Genomic DNA, 24055 nt, shown 5'->3' with positions numbered 1-24055 from the left:
TAGGGACCTGACACTGCGACAACACAAAACTCTGATAAAATAAGAAACAGCCAATGTGGGCATCGGGTGTTAAATCACCTAAAAGCACAGGCAAGACAACCCGATAACTTCTCAAAGAAAGATTTATAATGCTGCAGATTAAAGTCTATTGATTGCTCCGATCGAGGTTTTCACTTTGCACAGCAAGCAATAAGAGAGTATTTTATTTCCTGTCTGCGGTTTGCCTTCAGAAGCCTCCGTCGGACCCTTGAACCTTTCCCTTAAAATGACGGTTATTGATGTGCACTTGTCTGCAGCGTCGTTTCAAATGGCAATGCTAATTCTGCCGGATTGCCTTCAGTCTGCGCAGCTGGTTGGCTTTAGACCATTTTGCAGGAAACGTGGGTTTTAGAGGAGGTGGGGGAGGCCATCAGAAAAGACGTGGAAGGGAAAAGATTAAGTTAATATCGAAGGAAGAGAGGAAATGTGTATGTGGGGGGTGGTGGGGTGGTTTAAGGAAATAAAGGACTGGCATCCCTGTGTGCTTAAAAATTACACCGAAGAAAAAGAAAAGCAAAATTTGATTATGTACGGAAAGGAAGAGGAACAAAATAATGGGTCGTATCATAAAATAACAAGAGGAGACAAACTAAATTAAAGGACAGTAACGGGGAGGAAAGGCAAGGGAAGGAAAATAAAATGAAAACAGCAGACCAGAATCATAAAGAAAGGACAGAAGGGAGGTCATTAAAAGAAAATAAAAAATGGAAAGAGCAAAGGAAAGGGCAAGGAAGGGACTGCAATTCAAAGAAGACAATGTGAGGACAAGAGGGAGGCAGAAGCCAAATGAAGAAAAGAAATGACGGCAAAGGAGTGAATGAATGAATGAATAAGAGGCGAGGAGCTGAGCACACACTCGGCAGGGAGAGAAAGCCATCATGGAGGAGGATACGTGGGCGGAAGAGGAGACGAGAGGAGAGAAGAGATAGGACGCACGGGGAAGGGGGAGGGAGGAGGTGGAGGATGAGGAGGAGGGGGGAGCGAGGAGATTTCTCTTCCAGCGTGTTCAGCAGAATCCAGTCAGCAGGTCAGGGCCTCCAGCCTCGCCACCGCCGCCATCGGCAGCAGCCGTTCCTCCTGATTAGAGGCTCTGCTCGGCTCCTTCTGTTAGCCACATATTCAGCACGTATTACACACAACTCACCTCCTCACACCGGCGCTTTATGCAGATTAATGTTAGGCCAAGGGATATTTGTCTGCGAGCAGATTCTGGGCTCTCCTTCCCCCTCGGTGCCGTGCAAGAGGCCCGAGGATTCAATCTGTCTCTGCAGATTTATGCTCATCAAGTGCCTGGTTTCATGCAGGACTGCCTTGTAATATGATTGCACAGTGCTTTGGAGAGGTGACACTTTAATGTGACGGCTGCAGGTCGGAGCATATTGCAGTTATTTTACTTTTTTTATTGAGAGCAAAAAAAAAAAAAAGAAAATGCTGCTATGTAGATTTATGCTTATCCAAGTGGCCTGTCTCGTGGAGAACACCTTTATAATGTGATTGCACAGTGCTGCAGAAAGCTAACACTGCAAAATGATTACTGCAGGCTGGAGCACAGAGCGTGGTTTCAGTGAATGTAAAGCTGAATATCCCCCTCGCACATCGAAATGGCCTATTTTAAAGAATACGATATTGCTGCATAGTGATAAAGAAAGAAAGCACTGATATGACTGCAGGGCTTTTCTGACCAAAGCTCCGCATACCTCACCAACAAAGACTGCTTTTATGGCTATTTTGCTCTGAGATTGGACACAAATTTTGGAGTCACTTGTCAAAATTGCAGATTATTTGAAGCCTGATCATCCACCTCAGCCTCCTTGTTAATCAACTATTACATCGGACATGCAGGCGTACACAGTTGTTTGTTTGTAGGCTCAACAATCCTACAAAACAGCTGGTTACATAGCAATGTAAAAAAAAACAAACGATTAATATTATAACCTGGTATCCATGGTGACATTTCTGCTATGCTTAGGATTCTTTTTTCCAGGTTCTGGTTGAAAAAGTAGAAGTGTAAAACTAAGAGTGACAAGAAGCTGTTTGTAACTCCAAACCTGTATGCAGGTAACCTGTAGGATCAGACAGTAGGATTACTTTATGCTCTGTCATTCTGTGTCCTACAAGTCAACACATCTGAGGCTAAAGTCCAGTATAGTTGTATGTTTTGTGTATATATGCGATCAGACTTTGCAGGACTATGAAGTAGTTTCACTTCACATTGTCTTCTGATTGAAATAGACGTTTGTAGTCTTTGTTTCGACAAGTTCCAGCGACAGCGTACTCATTTTTTTAAACCCAAAAAAAACCCAAACCTCTTACAAACATTTGATAAATGCAGTTGTTTTTCCAGTGAGAAGAGTCTCAGAAATCCATCTCAAACATGGCGCCCTCAGTGGCTTCTGGAAGGAAGAGCGAATGGTTTAAATAATTCTCGGCTATCGCAGCCGCTCGACTTATATGAGATCTCATTTCACAGTAAATTACAGACACGCAGACGATGGCTTTAGAGTTTTATACATTTTACACCAGCTGTAGTGTCCAGGTCGCCTGGTCGGATGGACGGTCATTATTTCTCTCATCCCACCAAATTCTCATTGGCCGGACAATCTCTGGTCTGACTTTTTGAAGGCAAAAACCACTGTATTCATAACTTTGGGTTAGGATTATTTTTGGTGGCTCGAGGGACAGATGACCTGTGAACATTGCAGCAGTTCACATGACGGAGACTGCTCGCTCTAACTTTATAAACAGACTGACACCGTGTTTAAATCACTGGTGTTCGTGCATTTTGTTCCGACTAACGGTTAGGACATCAAATGAAAACTGTACAAACATATTTCTCAAAAGTACTTCCTTACCAGTTTCAGAACCATGTGAATACCAGATTACCAGGTTCCAGAGATTCAGGATGCTGCAAATGTGAACTTTCTGTGTCGATTTAAAACCCATTTCGGCTGATCAGGCTAGCAGCGAGTGTGCACCCAGTGCTCATTTCTGTGCACCGATTTTTTTGTTTTTTCTCCAAACCAAACAACTGGCTGAAAAGTAGGCAGCTGATCTGTAATTGTCTCAGTTTTTCAACACATTTTTGAGATCAGAAGTGCTCGTAGGAAGATTTGCACACCTGCAGATGAACCCACATCCATCCATCCATCATCTATACACCGCTTAATCCTCACTGGGGTCGTGGGGGGCTGGAGTCTATCCCAGCTGACTCAGGGTGAAGGCAGGGGACACCCTGGACAGGTCACCAGTCTATCACAGGGCTACACTATACTACAGACAACCAAGCACACTCACATTCACACCTACGGACAATTTAGAATCACCAATTAACCTCAACATGTTTTTGGACCTTGTGGGAAGAAGCCGGAGAACCCGGAGAGAATCCACGCTGCACGGGGAGAACATGGAGACGCAGAAAGATCCCGGGTGTCCTCACTGGTGCTAACCACCGAGCCGCCTTGCAGCAACCCACATCCTGTTGTCTAAAATCCTAAATACATGCAATAGATTCATTTTAATGTAAACTATCCTGTACATCTCTTCTTAGAAACTGTCAATTGATGTTAAATGAACCTAAAAAATATTATTGGTTCAGAATGAAAATGTGCCTATTTTTCACCCCCTCTTATTCCATGCTGAAGTGCACGACACACAGGATCTGAACCATAAAGAGGAAGGCGCTACAACTGTAAATATTATGTAAATTATGAAACATTAGATTTTCGCCTGAACGACCACGTAGCACGCACGATCATACCGAGTCAACCTGCTTTATCGGTGAGGCTGAGGAAAGGAGTGCATGCCAGTGTTGCGAGGATGAGGTGAGGGGGAGGAGGTCGTGTGCAAGAGTTTGTGCGGTGTGTGTGTGTGTGTGTGTGTGTTTAATCTCGAATGACTATCTACCTTCCTCTCAAGATGATTAAAAGCATCGAGCTAACAGCAGCACATCACGACATACCGTTAAATCACACACTGATTTATTGAGAAGATGACCATCACACTCACACACACACACACACTCACACACACACACACACACACACACACGACAAGCAGTCCTTCTGCAGAAGCACACAGTCGGGATCAGAGTCATGCAAACTGCAAACAGGGAGGATCAAGCGAACACATGTACACATGCACAAAAACAGTCAAACGGATACGGAAACACACAGCGCCGCTCACATTTCTATTTTTTCTCTTTCTTTCTTTTAATCTCTTTCATGCACACACACACTCTCACACACTTTGCAGCATCACTACCTTTCACTAATCCAGTGATATAAAGCTCCAGTCACCTCGTCTCCGTCACCGTAGACCTGCTATTGATTTCTGTCTCGCTGCAGTCAGCCAGCTGCCATCCTGTCATGTCCATCCGTCAGTCAAAAGTTGGCCTGGAAAGCCCTGGAAGGTCCTGAAAGGCTCCTTGCTAATTTACTGCAAATTTAACTCGCTGAACAGCTTATTGTTGGAGAAAAAGATGATATATTTTTTGGTGGGAGAGCAAACGACTGGTAATCCTTTATATATTTGTAGAAATATCAGATTTTGGTGTCGTCTTCCCCCAAACGTTGAGTTGAATCGAGGGAGAGGTGTAGTTTTTTTCTATCTAATAACTATTCACAGTATTTACAAAAAAATGCATCTGTGTGTGCTTTGTTTTGCTCCTACAGGCCTCGTTCAGATTGATTATAGCAAAAAGCAGCCGCCTCTCTGACTTGAATCAGGCCACTACGCTGACGGCAGAGCAATCCAAAGCTAAAGCCAACTTTTAGTCAACAATGCAACATAATTGAGATGAAAGAAAAAAAACAAAACATTTATGCTTTGAAAACGGTCTCATGATCTCTGGGTTTGGGTGTTTAGGGAATCTTCTCCAGCCTCTGTGCACCAAAAGGCCCCCCATCGATGCAGGACTTCATTTAAAGGCTTCTTTCTGTCCACTGTCAAACAGACACACATGGTCGTTGGGGTTCTGCGCCACTGAATGTTTAATAGAAACCATCAATCCAACATCTCTGCACACCATTTATATTTTTTTTTACTGTGATTGCAAAAGTGCCGACAGCTGTCTGTATACAGAGATCCTACTATTCTGCAAATTCCCCTTTTTTTTTCCCTCCAAACACACGTCCTCCACTGCTAGTGCATCACACTAATTCGTTCATTCAGGCAGAAAAACGTCAGAACAGACTGCAGGAATGTGACCAAAATCTGACCTCCACTCTCTACTTTTAAAAACGAGGATCCCTCTGTGCTCATATTCAATCACCTGTGTGTGATCTTTCAAAACCACAGCCTCCAGTGTCTTGCCACAGTATAAAATAGTTTGGCAGAATACAATCTGATTCATCTAGAAGAGTGTAAAAATTGCATTTCATGTGTCTTACGCCTTGTTTTCAGATATCTCTGTGTACATGTGTGAGTCCACCAGAAGTCCACAGCAGTGGATCTGAGAGAGAAAACACTGCGTGCCACAAAGGCTCCATTTTCAATTACGTAGCTTTAAAGCTAAATTAACGTTATCGCTGATTGACATCATCCATTATCTTCTCTGTATGCTGTTTTCATTACCTAGCTCGTCATTCAGATGGACTACTTTTATGAGACCGTCCTTCCGCGATGAACGCTTTCATCGGTCGTTTGTGCGAGCATCTTGTTACGACCCGTAGTTATGCTTTATGCGCTTCAGGAGGTCAGGGTGGATGGACGGGTCAACAAAACACTGGACCGCTGTTTGTTTTATGTTTCTAATCAATAGCAGCTGTAGCTTGGTTTACTATTGTGTGGTGAAGGTCCTTTTATTCCCAAACCATGACGCCTAGCTCACCCTTTAACATGGCATTGTCGCTTACAGGCTTAGCAGCAGATAGACAAACAGATAGAACGGTTTGTTTGTGCGTTGGCCCCTGATGCCGACACGAGCCTGTGTGTTGGGATAATATGTATAAACAGAGGGAATATGGGAGAGAGGAACGCTCACATGCAAGCACATGCTGCTGGCAAGCGCGCACACACACACACACACGCACACACACACATATTGTCAGTGCAAACAGGAAACACACACACAGAAACTGAAAAATGCTCGCAGGCATGAATGCCAATTTTAAGTAAATATGCATAGACAAACACACACACACACACACACACACATTCACTCTCTCTCTCTCTCTCACACACACACACACACACTCACTCTCTCTCTCTCACACACAGAGCCCCAGGTGTTTTCTGACCAGGCTGCCATGCATCCATCCATCTCTCCATCCTCTCCTCTCCTCTCCGCCTGCCTCCCACTTTGAATACATTTCATCTCATAATGAAACCTGAACACCCTGTGGCTGGAAGAGGAAATACGAATGACAGGAAGAGGCAGGCTGACATGAGATGGGAAAAGAAAGAGGAGGTGGAGGGGGGTGAAAAAGGAGGAAGAAATACATTTTATGAAAAGAGTGACGGCGAGAGATGGCGAAATTGGAGGAGGAGGAGAGTAAAAAAACATAATGGCATTTCTCCTTCCTGGCTAGGGAGGAAAATGAAGTTTTTCCCCAAAGTTCACTGCCTGGAAGAGGCGATGATGGATGGGTAAATATGATGGTGGGAGAAACCGCCATTGCTCATCTACCCACTCCAATTAAAATGTGATAGAAGGTGTTTTTTTTTTTTTTCTGTCCCTCTGCCGCTGATCAACCGCACTGTTTACTTCCTCGCTTAAAAGGAAAACGGGCTCACTGTTCTATAGGAGAACTTAGGTGTAAGCCTTTGCATGTGGGAGAGTAATGAGAGCTGTCTGTGTAAATGAAGAGCGATGTGACACATAAGAGAGACGACAGTATTTGCATGGGAATAAAGGCAGAAATAAACAAGAGCGAGATGCAGACAGGTCCTGTTTTCAAGTGTTGGATATCGCTTTAGAGAAAATAGACATAAGGAGGAAATGAGGGGAGGAAAAAAAAAAAAAACACGTCTTGTTTCAATAGCGTTTCATTGTTGAGTCGGGAGACGGACGGCGCTTTAATGTTTCGCAGCCTTCGAGCGTTTTCTTTCCGTTCCCCCCAGCGTTCCACAGCCTTGATGTTTATCTCCTCCTCCGTTGTCATGTCTGGATGTAATGGAGTAAAAAGATAAAGCAGCTGCAGCAGTGGAGAGACTGAAAGTTCTTCCTTTTTTATTTTCGTCTGCCTGTTTTCCTGCTTGGGGGCGTACGCAGAGACTCAGGGACGATCCTTGAAAGTGTGACGCTTTTAGGGGAAAATAAAACGCATTCATCGACATGTCGAAGCCAAATTAATCAATTTGGAAATGTGTATGTTTAGATTGGTCCAGAACTTTAAAGGTCAGTTAAGTGTTTAATGCTTATTGTGGGATGTGATTCATCCAGCGTTGGTGTTGGACCAACATGATGGAAAACGTCATCTGTTGGTTTACTGAAGAGCCGTGTCACCCAAAAACTATCCTCATGTACAAATAAACTGCATTCTCAATTACATTCTGATTAAAGTATATGTTCTGCCGGATTAATAACATATTGGCTCGTCAGCAAACCCGTCATATATTAGATGGATGAGACTCATCGCGCTGGTGAATGGAGGTTTAAATATGTAGGCGAATGGTCTTATTTAACCTGAACCATGGTATTTTTCGACCCTAGCCACATAGTTTGTCCCTAAACCTGACCAAACAATCAGTTAAAGCTAAACTTAAGTCTAAGAAAAGCGTTGGTTTCCTGAGTGAAAGTCCAGCTGCTGACTTCCCATCCCTCCACAACTGGACTGCATTCTCATGTACATTTTAAAAGAAGTGTGTTTTCTTTCTGAACGCTCAGATGTAGTGAAGTAGGAGGAAAGCTTCTAGTTTGAGAGAATGAACACAGAGGTCAGGACTTCCACCCAGGAGTTTGCTCCATGTGTTGGACCAGCATTCTTTGTTTTCATTCACTGTTTGGTCACGTTTAGGGAAATAACGCGCTTTGGTCAAGACTTTCTTTAGAATAACTGCTTGTTTGGAGCTTGGTTAGCATAAGGTAGGAACATGGTTTAGGTAAATAGCACCGTTTGGGTTCAAATACGCCCCTTTCACAACACTTTTTAAGTTTCTCCTCCATTTCTAGGTTACCACGGCGACGAGTCCTGCCCCATTTAATATGTGATTAGTCAGCTTTAAAAAGAAGTAATAAAGCAAGATATTGATTTAAAACATATTTGTGAGTCATAAATGAACAGACAATACGTTTCCCTCCGAACGTAATTAAAAATGCAGTTTAGCTGTAATGTGATGTCGTGGAGGCGGGTCGGTGCCGGCGCCGCCGCCTCGTCGGCGTTTTGAGGTTGACGAGCTTCTGCGGCATCAGTTTTATGACTTTAGGGCTAACTTTTTTAGAAGTTGGGGAAAAGTAATATAAAGCTCTCAACATTTGATAAAATGTTCATTATTTCAGTGTTTCACCATCGAGTCCGGGGATTTATGATGCTTTAAAGTTCCCAGGGAACTCTTTTTTCTTTTTTTCTCCCCCTCTAGCTGGCATTTCAGCTCTGATGTTTATGCATGGTGGAAAAGAACAAAATGATCACCTCCTCAGTGTCTGGACATAATGGAGGAGAAACAGAAATAGGAAAAGAAAAACAGCCCTCTACTTCTCTCTCTATATCATTTCTCTCTTTCATCCCCCCCATACCTCCCTTAGTCCTGCTCGTAAAATGAGTCGTGTTCTTCAACTTCCATGAGCATGTGCAGGGAATATATATTAGTTCAATAAAATGTAAAACTGCTTTCCCTGGACCATATAGCCTACAGACGACACCTTATAAATATTTAATATCTCTCAGCCATTGTAGTTTTTTTTTTTTTGCTGAAGGCAGCTCAATTGCAAAGGAGGCAATCCCGTGTAATTCTGAGCATTATTCGTATAATTTGTAGCCTGTGACTTTTCTTCTCCCTTGGCCTCCCTTTGCTTTGTTTAGCTCCGTGCTGCGTGTTGCTGAGAATAAATCCAGGCTCGCCACTGCGGTGCTGAGGTGTCACTTAGAGGAGTGCAAATTAGGCATCAGGAGAGGAGAGAGTTAAATAAAGCACAGGAGAGCACGGCCAAGACAATCCTCCAGACGCCCGTGTTTTACAACCCTCCTCAGGCCTGATAATGGAGCGTACCCCTCTATACCACCTACACCTCCTTGCTTCTTGTTAAAAAAAAAAAAAAGAAAATCAAGCACGCGGTTTGCTTGATTTATGCTGCTTCATTAGTTCCACTCGGCGGTCCAGGTATGCCGCAGTGGGGAGGTGCCACAAAACAAAGATGTCAGCAAGGAAAGCTGAAGGCTTGACCGGTTTATAGGTGTCCGTTAAACGCTGTGCTGATGATGAGGGCGTCGCAGGACATCGGTTGAGTCTCTGGAGGCCAATCTGTTGGCAACAATAGATGGATCTGAGTGTAGGAAGACGTTCAGCTCTCAGACAAGATAGGCTGGTTTTAGTGCTCTGGTGTCGTCCCCAGAGGATTTGTTTGATTGACTTCACATCAATTGTCTTCCTTTCTTATAATCTCAGCTTTATTCATTGAGTTTGTGTTTACCATATAACATTCAATTCACGGGCAGAACATCTTTGGATCATTAGGACGGCACAGGTTGCATGGAGCAGTGTGATGCGTTGTTGAATCTATGGGAGTGAGTTAACACTGAGCCTTGCGGTGTCACACCAACTCCTGAGAGGCTGTGATCTGAACAGAATAGATGTGCTGTCACTGGGACAATGACAGCCATGTGTCCGAGAGGGTATCCGATTTTGACGGAGGACGATTTTATTCTGCAGGACTGTTTCCAGGTTTTCAGATTTTCATGCCCACAGTCTACATCTGGTGAGTCACACTAGCATGAGGAGACTGGAGGGATGGAGGAGACGTAAACCACAGGACTCCTACCCAGGAGAATGAGGTTTGAGTCCTCTATGGCATCATGTTTTCTGGCATTTTCATTCACTCTTTATTTTTGTTTACAGTTGCTGTCTTACGTCGTCATATTCAGTCGTTTTTGTTTGCTTTAGTTCACCTTTCAAAACAGCCATTGTTAGGTTCAGGCATCAGAACTACCTGCTTAGAATGATGGTGGTTTGAGTTAAAATACATCCCTTCAGTTAGTTTGCTTTTGGTGTTGGAAGTTTAGGCATTGGAACTACTTGGTTGGGTTTAGGAGATGATCACGACTCGGTTTAAAACTAGACACAGACCTCTGGTTGTCTTCTATGTCTGTAGGGTGACTTTACTAGTCTTGCCCCAAGAATGAGCCTTAACAATCTCCAGCATGTACACGATGTAGCTACTACACATTTTTTTTAAAGACTGGGCGTTAGAAGTATAAAATGCATCTGACTCCTTATCGATCGATGCAGTTTGACTTTGACAAATTTCAAAACTCAGTGGAAGTGAAACTCTCCAGAAGGCGTTGTGCTGTCTGGTGAAAGCTGGATCTCTGAGTCACTGACTTTTAGGGACGGCAGTAGTGAGAAAAAATTAAAAAAAATAACAGCACGCTGTTTTTCCCCAAAAGGCTTTTTAAAATGATTTTTCGAGGCTGAGATGTTTTAGTATTTTTCTTAACAAAACTAAATCTTAAAAACATTGAAATATCAAAAGAGCTGCATAACTTGAACATTTGTTTTGAACCAATACGACAACATCAGGGGCTTTGTTGTGTGTTGAAGATATGGTTCATTTGCAAAGTTTAAAATACATAACAAACATAATCATTGGTTTATGTTTAGCTTCGCTCTTTACTCCCTGACAGGATTTCTGGATTTAACTTGCCCCTCCACCAACACCATCTGGCAATTTACTTCCTGAGCTCATCAAAACTTAAATCTCTGACACGCACAGCTCAGCTGCCTTCATCCTCAGCAAGAAGTGAACTGTGACTGCTCTCAGCGCTGCACTGTGTCATATGAGGTTTCTCCTTTTCTCTGTAAGGAGGACCAGCTATTGTTGTCTGAGTCATTGTTGGCAGATGGGGATCAAGCCACCACTAGAGGCTCGAGGATAGCAGCAGGGAGGACTGTACTGATGCTGATAAGGCCTCAGTGTCACTGGAGGTTGATTAAGAAGCGAGACGAGAAGCAGCGGTGCCGTGTTTGTAGACCAACATTTCCTCTGAAGTCTGTCTCAAGCTGTTAGAATTCAGTTGATAACCAAATAAAAATTATGCATCTTCTCTCAGCTTTTGTCGTTGCGCATTCGAGCAAATAAAAAGTAGTTTGGCAGACGCACAACTCCAGAGTGAGGGGAGCGACAGAAGGTATTCAATTATGCCACAAATCCACTTCCTAAATGACTCAATAAGTTGTTTTCCTTGGTCAATGAGAACGAATAGATGACAGACTTTCACTGAGAAAGTGATGCCTTATGGCTTCCTTTTGCATTTTCATGTCTGTTGTGGTGATGTCAGCGCGTATGCTAGTCAATCTTTATTTTTGCTTTCTCGTTTCTCTAAGGACATGTCAAAACAACGCACCGGTCTGGGTGGTTTAGGTATTGAAATAGATGGTAAAAATGAGCCCTTAAAGCCTGATGGATGCACTTTGCATCCAAATCCACATCCCTTCTTCTTAGTTTATTGCAGCGAGGTGCAGTGCATATCAAATGAAACTGCTCCGCCCGGCCTCTCAGTCCACTTCAGTTTATTATCAATTAAACATTTAATGCTGAGTATCCGGTGAGTCTAGTTGTTTGTGGGTGGCAGAAAGTGGAAATTACAGCAAATGTCTGCATAACACAGGACAGACATTACATGTATAAACCATGAACACAACACAATAGATTGGATTTTTATTGCAATTTTTAAAAGTAGTGGTCAAAAGTCAAGAAAAGATCACCTGTGTGCTGATTTTACACTGCAAGGGGCCCAACATTTGTCTCTCTATGTTCACACTTAAATAAAATAAAGGCATTTAGTTCTGTAAGGCACTAAGCACATGTTTTTCCTTATTTCAAAGTCACATGGTATCCTGCCATCATGGTTCTGATGTAGTCAGATTCCAGATCATTTCCCCTAAACAATCACAACAACATATAAAAACATGACAGTTTCATAAAATTGAGCATTTGGAATATATATATTAAAAAAATGTAGATGCTCTACACTGTGTTTTTTAGGTATTAGCTCCGTCCTATTAGACTGGAGATTCACCACTACATTGGCGACATGTCCCCTGCAGTCTTCATGCATCTGCTATATCATCCTGACATATGGCATCAGGTTGGCATGGCATAACCTGCTGTGTAGCGGATGCTCCGATCCAAAGCACCCTCCAATGCCACGGCTGCATACATTCGTATTAACAGCAGCTCCAGTGGAAATGGGAAGTCCTATCTTGGGGCAGTGATGAGATGCAGAGCCGACAGTATGTGGAGAGACCTTGTTATTAGCAGTATTTAAAGCTAATTTGAGGTTGTGTTGGTGCAGTGATGCCCGTTAAACAGCGCCACGGGCTCATGTCTGGAATCCGCAGCTCGTATCCTCAGATGACAGCTCTGTGTTTGTTTCTAGCGTCGGTTTAAAAATCACAGCGAGAACCAAATGTTAAGTTGACACCGTGGGTAAAAAAAAAAAAAAAGCTCCAAGTCTGTTGAGGGAGGAGTCGAAAACACTCCAAACTATTAATCATTAAAAAAGCAATTACAGGCACTTCCCTGGCAGGTTTATCAGGCTGTCATCTTCATACTATCTCTATTTAGACCCATCTACTTCCTGGATAACCACCAAACACTCTTTTCTCTCTGTCAGTTCTGCTCCAAGGTGAAAAATGAGTCAATGATGATGACCAGCAAACACAGCACTCTAAGAAATAAAAGACACTATGGAGAACCAGCATGTTAAATCACTGGCAACAAGCAAAGTGGAGCTTCTTCTGAGTGATGAAATAGACCTTTGAGAGCGCTTTCAGTGTAATGTTTCACCAAAAATCTTGATTAATCTCATGTTTTGTGCACAGTAAACAGTATGTGCTCTGACTAAAGATGCATCTGTTCTTCATGTTGCACAAAATGCTGATGAACCCCTGAAGCTTCCAGAAGCTCACTGGAACAGAAATCTGAATTACCAGACAGAATACAGCCAGTTAGGATGTTATTTTTACGATGTATTTTCACGGTGCAGACTTGTGCAAATTGTTACTAAAGATTTTGTTTTGTGCAAGGCATACAGGGAAATCAGGGAGCCTGAGAGCTCGGGGACTGTTTAGAGCATCTCCACAGTAAGTGGCTGCAGCGGCTGCAGTTAGCAGAGGTGCTGAGAGGCCGAGCCGAGCCGTTTGCTTGGCCCTGCTTTATTGCTGTTGTCACTTGTTTTTAATGAAAGTGGAGTTCACCCAAAGAAGAGGGGGATTTATTGTGCCTCAGCAGGACTAGTGTAGTCGCAAGTGCTTGTGTGTGTGTGCTCAGTGTTAGCTTCACATGCTAAGAACTAAAAACCAGAACACACGCAGGAAAGACAAAAAAAATCCATCAGTACCCCGTTAATTGAAAAAAAAAAAAAAAAAGTTCACAATTTAAGTGTAAACTGTTTATTAATACAACAGTTAAACATCAGAACTGTTCAGTATTTTGTTGTCGAACCCTCCAGGCTGCGGGTTTTCTATGTATAATAGCCTGCAGGGACAAACTTTAAGAGGACGGAGACTGTGTGGAACATGATTAAATGCTATCAGCTGCAAAAGGTGAAAAAGCAATGAGGCGTGTAGATAGTATGTATGCGTGCAAAACTGCATGCTAATGGGCGTCGTGTGTGTGTTTGTGTGTTCCATGCACGCCTCAGTGCACCTTCATATCACTCTGTGCAGTTTAGCATATAGACAATATACAGCATATATATAGTGTGTGTGTGTGTGTTCACAGGAGTGTGTGTTTGTGTGTCTTCTCAGTCAGTGTATGTTTGTGGCTGCCATTTGTTGTGTGTTTATCCATGTAAGATTTGTTTATTGAGCCTGTTTGCTCATTTGCACATATATTTGTTTGTTCTTGGTGTGCGTTTATGTTGTAGGTGTGTGTGTGTGTGTGTGTGTGTGTGTGTGTGTGTATTTAATGAATGTAGCGTTTGTTTGTCACGTCACCGTCACTGAGGTGTGTTTCTTCTTGTCTGTCTGTGTGTACACATGTATTCACTGTATGTCCACGTTCATCTGCTCGTGTGTGTCTGTGCTGTTCTTCATAAGGACCAAATTTGAGTTTTAAGCCAGTAGTTTGTTAGTTTTAGGTTTGGGTTTGGAATTAAGTTTAAGTCAAGGTAATAACAGGAAGCAAGATAAAGCATCCATCAGACTGGTATCTTCTCTCATTAACAGGTTTCAACATTTCATACAAAAATTGGATCATCTTAACGATAATTGAAGTAAAGACTTTCTGGTTAGGGGGGTGGTTCCACCTATAGCTGCAGCCAAGTACACACCAAACGCTGACTCAGGGTCACAAGAACTAATGTTGCATTAAATGGCAACTGGGAATTCAGAATTTCTGATCTCTGACTTGGAAAAATCGAAGAAAGAAAAAACACCAAAGTCAGATTTCCTAACTCCTGAGGTTCCACATTATACATTATACACCATTCCCCCCAAACCCATCAACCTGAACGGTAAACTTTACATAAATACAGCTTCTTCTATTTCATGTCTAAATCATTGGACAATAAACATTGTTTAAAGAGTTCAGTATAAGGCGACCGGATGTATTTTTGGGGTTCTTTGGGTTTCACCTCCCACCCAGATGCTTCCTCAGTTCTAATGTTTTCAAGAACCAAAATGAGAGTTGACTTTTGCGAGAGCAGAGTTTCTTTAGTTGGATGAACTACGATGTAGAGCTGACGAGTGTTTGTTGATCACAGTGTGAGCCTGGAGGCAGCTGGGTGTTTTTTTTTCTATTTTGTGACATTGAAAATGCAGAGTTTGAAGATGATGTAGCTTCAGGTCCAGCTCTCCCCCTCGGAGATGCATCGACCGCAGCATAATCCCCGACCTCCAGACAGCCAGTGTCCAGTCATAGCTTAGCCGCCGTAAATTAGCATTGCAGGCCTGTCAAGCTTTCTGCAAACACAAAAGTGGTGAATAAATGGATTAAACACTGTTTTTAAGCAGTTAACCAGGAGATGGAGTGTCAGAGGGACGTGTGAAGTTAACGTTAATTACCAGGTTGATCAAATGTGCCGGTGACAGCTGTCGGTTCATCCAGAGAAATGCTAAAAGTGAGAGGAAAACTTGGAATTAGGGGCACATTGTTTAGAAAATTACTGTTTATTCTGCTACAGTTATACACTGTGCAGACAGCTCAAGACTGATGGCTTTAGACGAGCAGCAGCAGTAACCAGAAGGTGGCAGGACACAGTGAATGAAGGGGCGTTTGAGCGTTTACATGGTGAAATGCTCAAACGTATGTCACACAGGTTTAAAAAAAAAAATACATAAATAAAAATGTCTTTACATTTGAAATAGCATTTATTAGGACAGGAAGCCTGATGAAAGGTTTAGTTACGAAGTGTCACTTCATTCAAGATGCGAGCATTATGTAATCCTCCCATGTCGAGGCATGTCTGTGCATATGCATGTGCAGCTCACAGCGTTTGGCACAGTCACACTGAGGCGATAGAAGTGTGCAGCTACAGTAGCCTGTGACTCACTGGCAGCCTGTCCTCCGTGACAGTTAATGAGCTGTTGCTTCTTCTTCCTCTCTGCCTCTTTCTGCCGCATCCCCGTCTTCCGTCTTTATTGGAAAGCTATCAAGCAAACTGTATCTCTGTCCTTCTCCCCTTCACTGAATGGTTATTAAATGAACGGCCGTGGTAGGAAAAAAAAGAAGAAGAAGGTGAGAAGCAGGGAGAGGAGGTTTTCGGTGGATATTACCTCCTCCTCCTCCTCTTCCTCCTCCTCCTCCGCGGGTTTTTGCGTCACGCGCTGCGAGAGGGACATCAAGAAAAGACAAATTATGATATCCCCTCCGCTCGCCTCCCTCCTACCGCCGAGCGAGAGGACTTTGAAGGAGGGGATTTTGAACAAAGCCAGGATGCAGTGGAAACGTGTCAGAGGACTTGAGTTAGGCCTGGGAAGCCATTCTGAGAGAAAACACAGTGATAATGTAATGCCAGCTGGTTTACGGGTAAATCCTCTGATGCACTCAGACATATCAGAGTCTGGGCTCACTGGGCTTGTCGAGCCTTCGTGCATCAGGCAGATAGAGTCAGGTGGTCCGACGGGGGGCGATTGTTTAGGAGGAGTCCGCTGTGTTGATTTGCAGTTTGTTTTGGTTAAACTTGTACAGTGAGAAAGAATTATTTAGTTTAACCTGAACGCTGCTGGTGAGAACTGGAGCATATAAAGAATGCCACAGTTTAACCCAGTGCTTCAAATAAGGCCAGACTTACTGATACAACAGGTGTGTGTGCACCTGAGTTGATATTTTCCAGCTTGTGTTGACTGATTGCTGATGCTGATATATGCACAGACTTATTTTTTGCAGTAGAGTTAGCATATTACAATGTCTAATTTTATCACGATGGCTCACGGGCAGACGCAGACATAAACTACAATGCTTTTCAAAAACTACTTCACGTGCCATATTCATTTCCTGTCAACTTCATGAGAATGTAACAGGCTTGGACGAGTAATTATTTCCCACAAATCGCTGGGTCTGTGTTGTTAACTGGACTTTGCTGACACCTTGGCTAATTCTCTGAATCAGTTTTTAAATTCAGATTTGCTGTAAAAGTTTGGGCAGATGACGCATAGTGTGTCTGCTTCTTTGAACATTACAAATAGTGACACTCCTGAAAAGGTGAAATCTTATTCTTAGTGGAGATGGGTGTGAAATAACAACGAGTATCCTGAGAAATGATGAGACAGAAGCAAAGCTGCACAGAACAAATGAAAGCTTGGACTGGTGGTGATGAGGTATTTCTGCTGTTTCTGAGTTTGTAAATGCATATTTAGGGAGCTGAAAGCTGCTTCTGTGCTCTGTAGAAAACAAACAAATGCATGACAAACAGAAACAAACGGTGGCAGAGGTGGTTTTGTCTGGAAAGCATTCGTCTTTGAGCATCAGTTATCAATCACCTGTAAACCAACCCAAACCAGTGTGAGCGTCTTCCTCCTCCCAGTCAGCTGTGATTTCTCTTTATCTTTACTGGAACAAACTCATTTCATGTGTAGCCAGCAAACCTGGTCGATTTTCATATCTCATCGTTTTTTTTTTTGTTTGTTTCGTTCTTACATCTTTGTTACTTCATCCTTGTTTCCTCACTCAGTCCTGTGAGTAATCTGCTGTTTTGTTCTGTTCAGATGCAGTACATGTAAGTGACGTAAGGAGCCATCGCCTCTGGCTGGCTTTAATGATTTTTTTCCCTCTGAACCATACATCTTCAACTCTATGATTGTACCCTATGGTTTAACCACAGCCGTGCGTTTCTGTGTGTGTGTGTGTGTGTGTGTGTGTGTGTGAATGACTCAGATGATATTTTTCCCCAGTGGCCTCCAGCAGTCCTCCGACTGTGACAGGGAGAGTAATTGGCCATCAAAATAATCCAGACCCCTTCTTTCATTCCCAGCTAGCCGCCGGCACGTGGAATTAGACATCGAGTTTAGCCAGGGACATTAAACACAAACTCTGTGTCTATTTTACATCTTTATGTGTGTGTGTGTGTGTGTGTGTGTGTGTTTGCATGAGGCATTGATTGACCTTAAGTCCCATCAACGTGTGTCACAATATGACTGTGACACATCCTTTAGAATTATTAAGAATTACATTTTGTAATCCGGTGCAGTATTAAGAGCCCATTTTTCCCCCACACAAGGTCCGATGAGGGGTGGATTAAATATAATGGGATTACAGTAATCAGATTACAAAAGTGTGTCTGAAATTAGTAGGCAGCTATTATAGTAATTAATTCAGGCACAGACCTGATAAAAACATCTTATCTACAGATTAAAATACATTTTGACACATTAAAGTGTTGCATTTTGGGACCAGGCCGATGAGAAATGGTGAGAAACCTTTTGCAAATGTTTTAAGTGAGAGGATTTCTGCTGCCGTTTCCACTTGGCATCTTTTAAGTGCACAAAAGTGCTGAAAAAGTGCCACCTGAGGCAGAAGCAACACTCAGACATGAAAGAGTGTTTCAGAGCAAGGTCAGAGAAAAAAAAATAGAAAACGACATCAGCAGTAGGAGACAGCTGCAAGGACTTTATGAACAGCAATATCTATATTCATTTATTTTTTAAAAGATGTTTAAGTTTCCCTCATTAATTTCTTGTGTGTTTTATGAAGATTCATAGTTTGACTCAGTTCACTGATATCAAGCCAGAAATCGTAGCATTTTCCAGCTCAGAGACAGTTTCAGCGAATCAGAAACTTTGAAAGTGAACTTTTTGAGAAAAAACTCACTTCAAACTCCAGTGACACCAAACGATCAGCGTTAAAACTGCAGCAACCACAAAGCCAACATGAACGGGCCGACAGCTGGTCGGGACGTTTGGAAGAGCTTTTCCATAAGTGATTTCAAAGTTTAAGACTCTGAAGTTTTAATGTGTGTTTTTATGATTTATTGAGTCTGTTTTATTTTGCAGACTGCTCTTATCCCCTTTAATGATTCAGTGTGACGTACTCGAGACTAAAACAGTGTTTTCAATCTAGATTTTACATAAGAAATGCATATACAGCTGTATACCTACACATACATGCTCTTAGGGCATCGGTGTTGGGACCACGTAGGACAACTTCTGCGTGTTCACTGGATTCGTCTTTTCAACGCTTCCCATTAATTGTCTGTACAAGCCACCGTGCAGTGTATTGTGACAGCTGCCTCATTCGTCGCTCCTCATTTGTGTAACGTTGAGTTCTAGGCTGCTTAATGCAAACCAGAGCCGTCCATTACCGTTTCTCACCTCTGGAAACTTGTTGTCGATCTAAAATGAAGACAGATTCAACCGACTTGTTTCTTTTTGCAGACTTTTTTTCCAAAATATAAGAGAAAGTTTTGAAATGAGCTGCTGTGTTTGTCCGCTTTGAACTACAGCAGCAGGCGGATGAGTCCAATTAGGTGCAGCCGATGTTTGCGTGGTTGCCGGAAGGTGAAGCCTGAACTGATCTCCTGCTGTCAGTCATGTGTAGTGACAACGAATAGTCCCATGCTCATCAAGCATCCAGAAATGGCCCTGTAGTTTAATTTGTACAAAAAAAACCAGATCATTTGTGGGTTTTGGGGATCCACATGCTGCAGCTGCTTCTAACCGAACATCCAGTTTGCACAGAACTTTTCCTCAGCACTTTACTAACTGCATAGATTTTAGTTCTGCAGTGTGATGGGAAGACAGGACACGAGGCATTGGACGAAGCTGGGGTTTATTCACTTTGATTTAGCTCTTAAAGCTAATATCATGTCCACTGCACTTAAAAGAGATGAGAGCTCGACTGTTTGGCCAATCCCCACGCTCCACTTCTGCCGCCAAGTAATCACATTTGTGTTTGTACAACCTGGTAATACGGCGAATCAATGGAGTGGCCACAAAAGGCCTGATTGCTGCTCGGTCTCACCTTGACTCGCTCATCTGGAAACAACCTTGAACGCCACTTTTAATCTCTGCGAGGGGAGAGTAAGGACGGACTGTGTTGGTCATTATGGCTTCCTTTGAAATGACACCTCCTGTTTATTGACACCGCTCGAGTTTGAGAGACGGGGATTTTTAAACCTCAAAGGGACGCGAAATTGATTGCGAGGAAATGTTTCCGCAGTTTCCAACTTTGGAACAAACTTCCTGCTGTCATCAGGTAGTCGGACGCTGTTGGAGTATTTAAAGTCCCGAGCGGAGACTTTGTTTATCCAGCCGGTGTTTGAAGGCACCTTTACAAGACGAGACAGTTTCTTTCACTTTGTTTACTTCCTGCAGTCTGTCATCAGCTCACTTCAGCTTTAATCTTCTCTGCTGCTCTAATATCCGGTCACACACAGACGATTCGCACAAACACCTCAACTCAGCTCACATCGTGTTTACCCTACAAAGACGAACTCACGCATGCACCAAACAAAACAGAGAGGATACAGCGAAGGAGCCTGCTGTCTTAGGATCTGAAGACATAGTTTCTGACATGTACATGCGACCACATGCAACCAACCTCTAGAAATCTGCATCTCTGACCCGAGAAGATTTCAATCTGACCTCTGAACTGTTCACATCTCAGTGATTGATTTGAAGTTTCTCTGGTGTTAGCAGCTTTTAGGTAAAGAAGTTGAACCAATCAGAGACCGATAGCATCAAAACACAGATGTGTGAATGCAGCTGTACAATTTGCTGTAAATTAGACAAATAAAACTGCACTGATCATATTTTAAATTCTGTTCTATTATTCATGAAGTCACCTCTCAGGAGCGTTTCAACACGCGGCACCTGATGTCTTGGTGTTTTAGATCAAAACTATCTTTGCTGTTTTCAGTGGAATTTCTACTAACTCTCTGGTACCGTTCATCGATTAATGTGAATAATTTGATGCTGTTTCAGGGTAACTCTAATTTCTCCGTCTCCTCTCTGTTCCCTCTCTGCAGGTCCACCCGTAAACGTAACCTGCAACATTTTTATCAACAGTTTCGGGTCCATTGCTGAAACAACAATGGTAAGCTCGATCCTCTTTCATTATCAACTCAAAGTGAAGATTCTGGTGTTACTTATTTGTCTCTTATGTCTATGTGTGGATGTGGATGGTTAGGCAGCTAATGAAAACTGTCACATCTTGTCGCGGCTCCGTTTCAGCTCGGCTAACTTTGCCTCGAAAAAAATGCAATTAATTCAAACGACGGTCGTGCCGATATTCAGCGTATCCCAAGTTTAATTTTGATTTCTTTTCTTAAAAATTAAAGGCCTTCTGCCCTCTGAGTGTTTAGAAATGCTGGCGCCTCATTGAGCTCGTCTCCCATTTGCAACACTTCATTTGAAAGAGCGCATCACAGTGGCGGCGGCCATTTGCATTTGCGGCAGCTGCGACGCTGCCGTGCCCGCTTGCGAGCGACGGAGGGGAAATTTACGTTCATTCATTACACAGAGAATCCATTAGTGGTAATATGAAGCGAAGCGCCAGCCTTCACAGAGGAACGAGGCTCCCGGCAGATACAGTGAACCTGTATGTATGTGACAACAGAGGTGATCTCAGCATGGACACGCTCACCCCTCTGACCTCCAAAAAAATAAATGAATCATTCCTTCATCCACCAAAAGCATTGAGCTTGTCAGCTGCGTAAACTTTTCAGCTGGACCTGAGGCACCGCCGAGGACACCGAGGCCACGTCCTCGACTGTAGCTGTCAACAGGTTTTAACAGTGTCAGGCGGCGTTACGTTGTAGAAATACACAATAACATGATGTATTATACAGTAAGCTGCAGTATATTTTGGACTAAATATCTTTAAATATTCCCAAATAGAATAGAATTTAGCACTTTAAATGACAGGTTTAATCAGATCTGACTGACAGTATCCTCTTAGCAAACAACCCAAAAACAAAACATCTTGCCAAACACATCCAGTCTCATGTAAAATAACCCTATTTAAATAGTAGTCTTTTCATAGCTCCCCCAGGCTTACAATATGGTAAGAAGCTGATACAGAAAAAGGTTTTCGAAGCCTTTAAAAGGTTAAGGAGGGCTTTATATGTTCTATATTCTTCTTTGTACCCAACAATGTGGTGAAAACAAGCAATGACTGCATCCTACTCTGCAAAACCAAAGCCTGAGATGTCCTCCACCAATGTGCCACAGAGCCTAATTTGTCCCAAAACCTATTAAAATCACATCAACGAGCCACACCGAGTGACACGTTCCTTCATTAACACCACCACACACGCCGTAGATTATTTTGGCTCAATATCCGCACGCAAGAAAATACTCAGTGAATGTGGATTAACCTAAAGATTAAGCTAAAATCTAGAGCGCCAAGCTGGTTCAGGAAATGTATGCTTGAAAAAATAAGTGTGTCATGGCTGCAGCTAAGAGTCACGGATAGACGAGGAGAGCAGGTGAGAAGATAGCAGAGGGGACGTGGATGAAGATTCACATAACAGGAGGAAAGAATACGGTGAGGCAGGAATGCAGGAAGAACGATGGGACTGAATATCCCATTGGGAAAGCCGAGTATCCCTCCTCTAGTACACACACACACATACACACACACACACACACACACAGCCTGCTGCATTGAAAGTGCTGGCCTCTACAGATCTTCGTCATGCAGAGCGAATTCCAGATTTTTCCTGCAGAAGCAGAGTCGATCCTTGTCACAGCGCTGAGGGAGAGACTAAGGGAATGAAAATATTAGATACAGAAAAACAGAAACTTTTAATCAGACCTGTTCTGTCGGTGTCCTGTTTAGCTGTTAGGGACGCCTCGTAGAGCTGCGTACAGCTGTTTGTTTGCTCTCTATCAAATAAAAAGTGCAAAACACACACAGGCATATATCCTACTGCTTTGCCTGACAATACTGTGACAGTAAAGTTTTGATCCTTTCAGTGCAATTGGTGAGCGATCACCTATCACCATCAAACACCAGAAACAGGAAGAAAAAAAAGTGAATTATTCACATCTCTACTGCTGTCACGTTTCTTCTTTTTGTCTCTCTTTCTCTCTCTGAAGAATGCTGTTGGAGTGTATATGTAGACACACAATCTTGTAACTTTGATGCCTTGAAATAACCGAGCAGCCAGCGACAAAAAAGTTAAGTCAAAAATATTTTTTAAGACAACAGGCCCAGGTGGGACTCACAACTAGAACCTGACTGGTGACAGTCATGTGCTGCCCCACCAACATTCAGTCTAGAAGGTGGGGCGCCGCTATAGCTCACCTGGTTGATCTGGCGTCCCATGTGCAGGGCTACAGTCCCAATGTGGAGGTCATGAGTTGGAATCCCGCTCATGACCCTTTCCCACATGTCCCTACTTTCCTGTCTCTCTCTGACTACACTATCCAATAAAGGCACAAAGGTCAAAAAAATAACTTTAAAAAAAAACCTAGAAGGTGGAGGAGGCCACCTACCCCTGATCTCTGTGGGCGCGATGACAGCTGATAGCAGCCATTTAATGGACAGATCATGTTTGAAACTGATGCTGCAAGAATCGCACATCAAGCCATCCTAAGAGATGCCCTTCTCTGCTCTTCTTTCTGACATTATTCCCATTTGGTTGAGTTTTGTCCCCCATGTGTTGACCTTTGAGTTTGTTGTGTGCTACACAGAAAACTCTGAAAGTTAAATTTTGCAAATAAAATGAAACAGCTCCTGCATACAGGCGTGTGGAACAAGTGGTGAGCTTCATGTAACTCGTGGAGACTCAGTCCACCCTCCGAAGACCACAGTCAGTGCTGTTGCTTTAATCTCTCAAAGGGTGGATTAGAGGCAAAACAAAGGCCAGAAATAATTGGATTTATCAGGTTTTTATCAAAGCAGAAAATCCATTTTAAAGCTCGAGAGGCGAAACAGAGCGAGTAGGAAGCTGTGGATGGGGTCTCGATGCAGTGCTGTTGTAGTGTGTAGCTCTGGCTACGACCACAATATCACGCCATTCTCAACGCGCGCACACACACACACACACACACACACACACACACACACACACACACACACCCACACCCACACACACACATGCGCTACTATACTTGTGAGGACTGCATTCCCCGATCCCCAAACCTCAATCATCGCTAACAAAATGCCTAACCCTCAAACCATCCTGAAGCTCGTCCTAAATCCCCTCATTTCACACAAATGTCTTCACTACAAAGGCGTTCAACTCCAACTGGTCCTCACAAAGATAGACACAGCTGCCCACACACACACGTCCACGGTGCTGCTGGGGCCGGAGCACCGTGATAGATGGAGTCGGTAGAATAGCGCAGTGCTTGTCGAAGTCCCGGCGGTACACGGCTTTATTCCTGTTTCAGCGCTCTCTCCCCACTCCCTCGCTCGCTCTTTTTCTCTCTCTCTCTCTCCTCACACACACACACACACACACACACACACACA

The 24055-nt window shown here is 43.2% G+C and overlaps 1 protein-coding gene across 1 annotated transcript in view; it reads left to right on the top strand.

Annotated features, from left to right (window-relative positions):
• glra1 (glycine receptor, alpha 1) overlaps positions 1-24055 on the top strand; it is a 135541-nt gene that overhangs the window by 47071 nt on the left and 64415 nt on the right. Inside the window, exon 5 of the mRNA XM_008306316.1 lies at positions 20601-20668. Coding sequence (XP_008304538.1) covers positions 20601-20668 — 68 coding nt within the window. The remainder of the gene's footprint in view (positions 1-20600; positions 20669-24055) is intronic.

Source organism: Stegastes partitus, unplaced genomic scaffold, assembly GCF_000690725.1.
Source record: "Stegastes partitus isolate 25-593 unplaced genomic scaffold, Stegastes_partitus-1.0.2 Scaffold45, whole genome shotgun sequence".
Lineage (NCBI taxonomy): Eukaryota > Metazoa > Chordata > Actinopteri > Pomacentridae > Stegastes > Stegastes partitus.
This window is presented reverse-complemented; position numbering and strand designations above follow the sequence as displayed.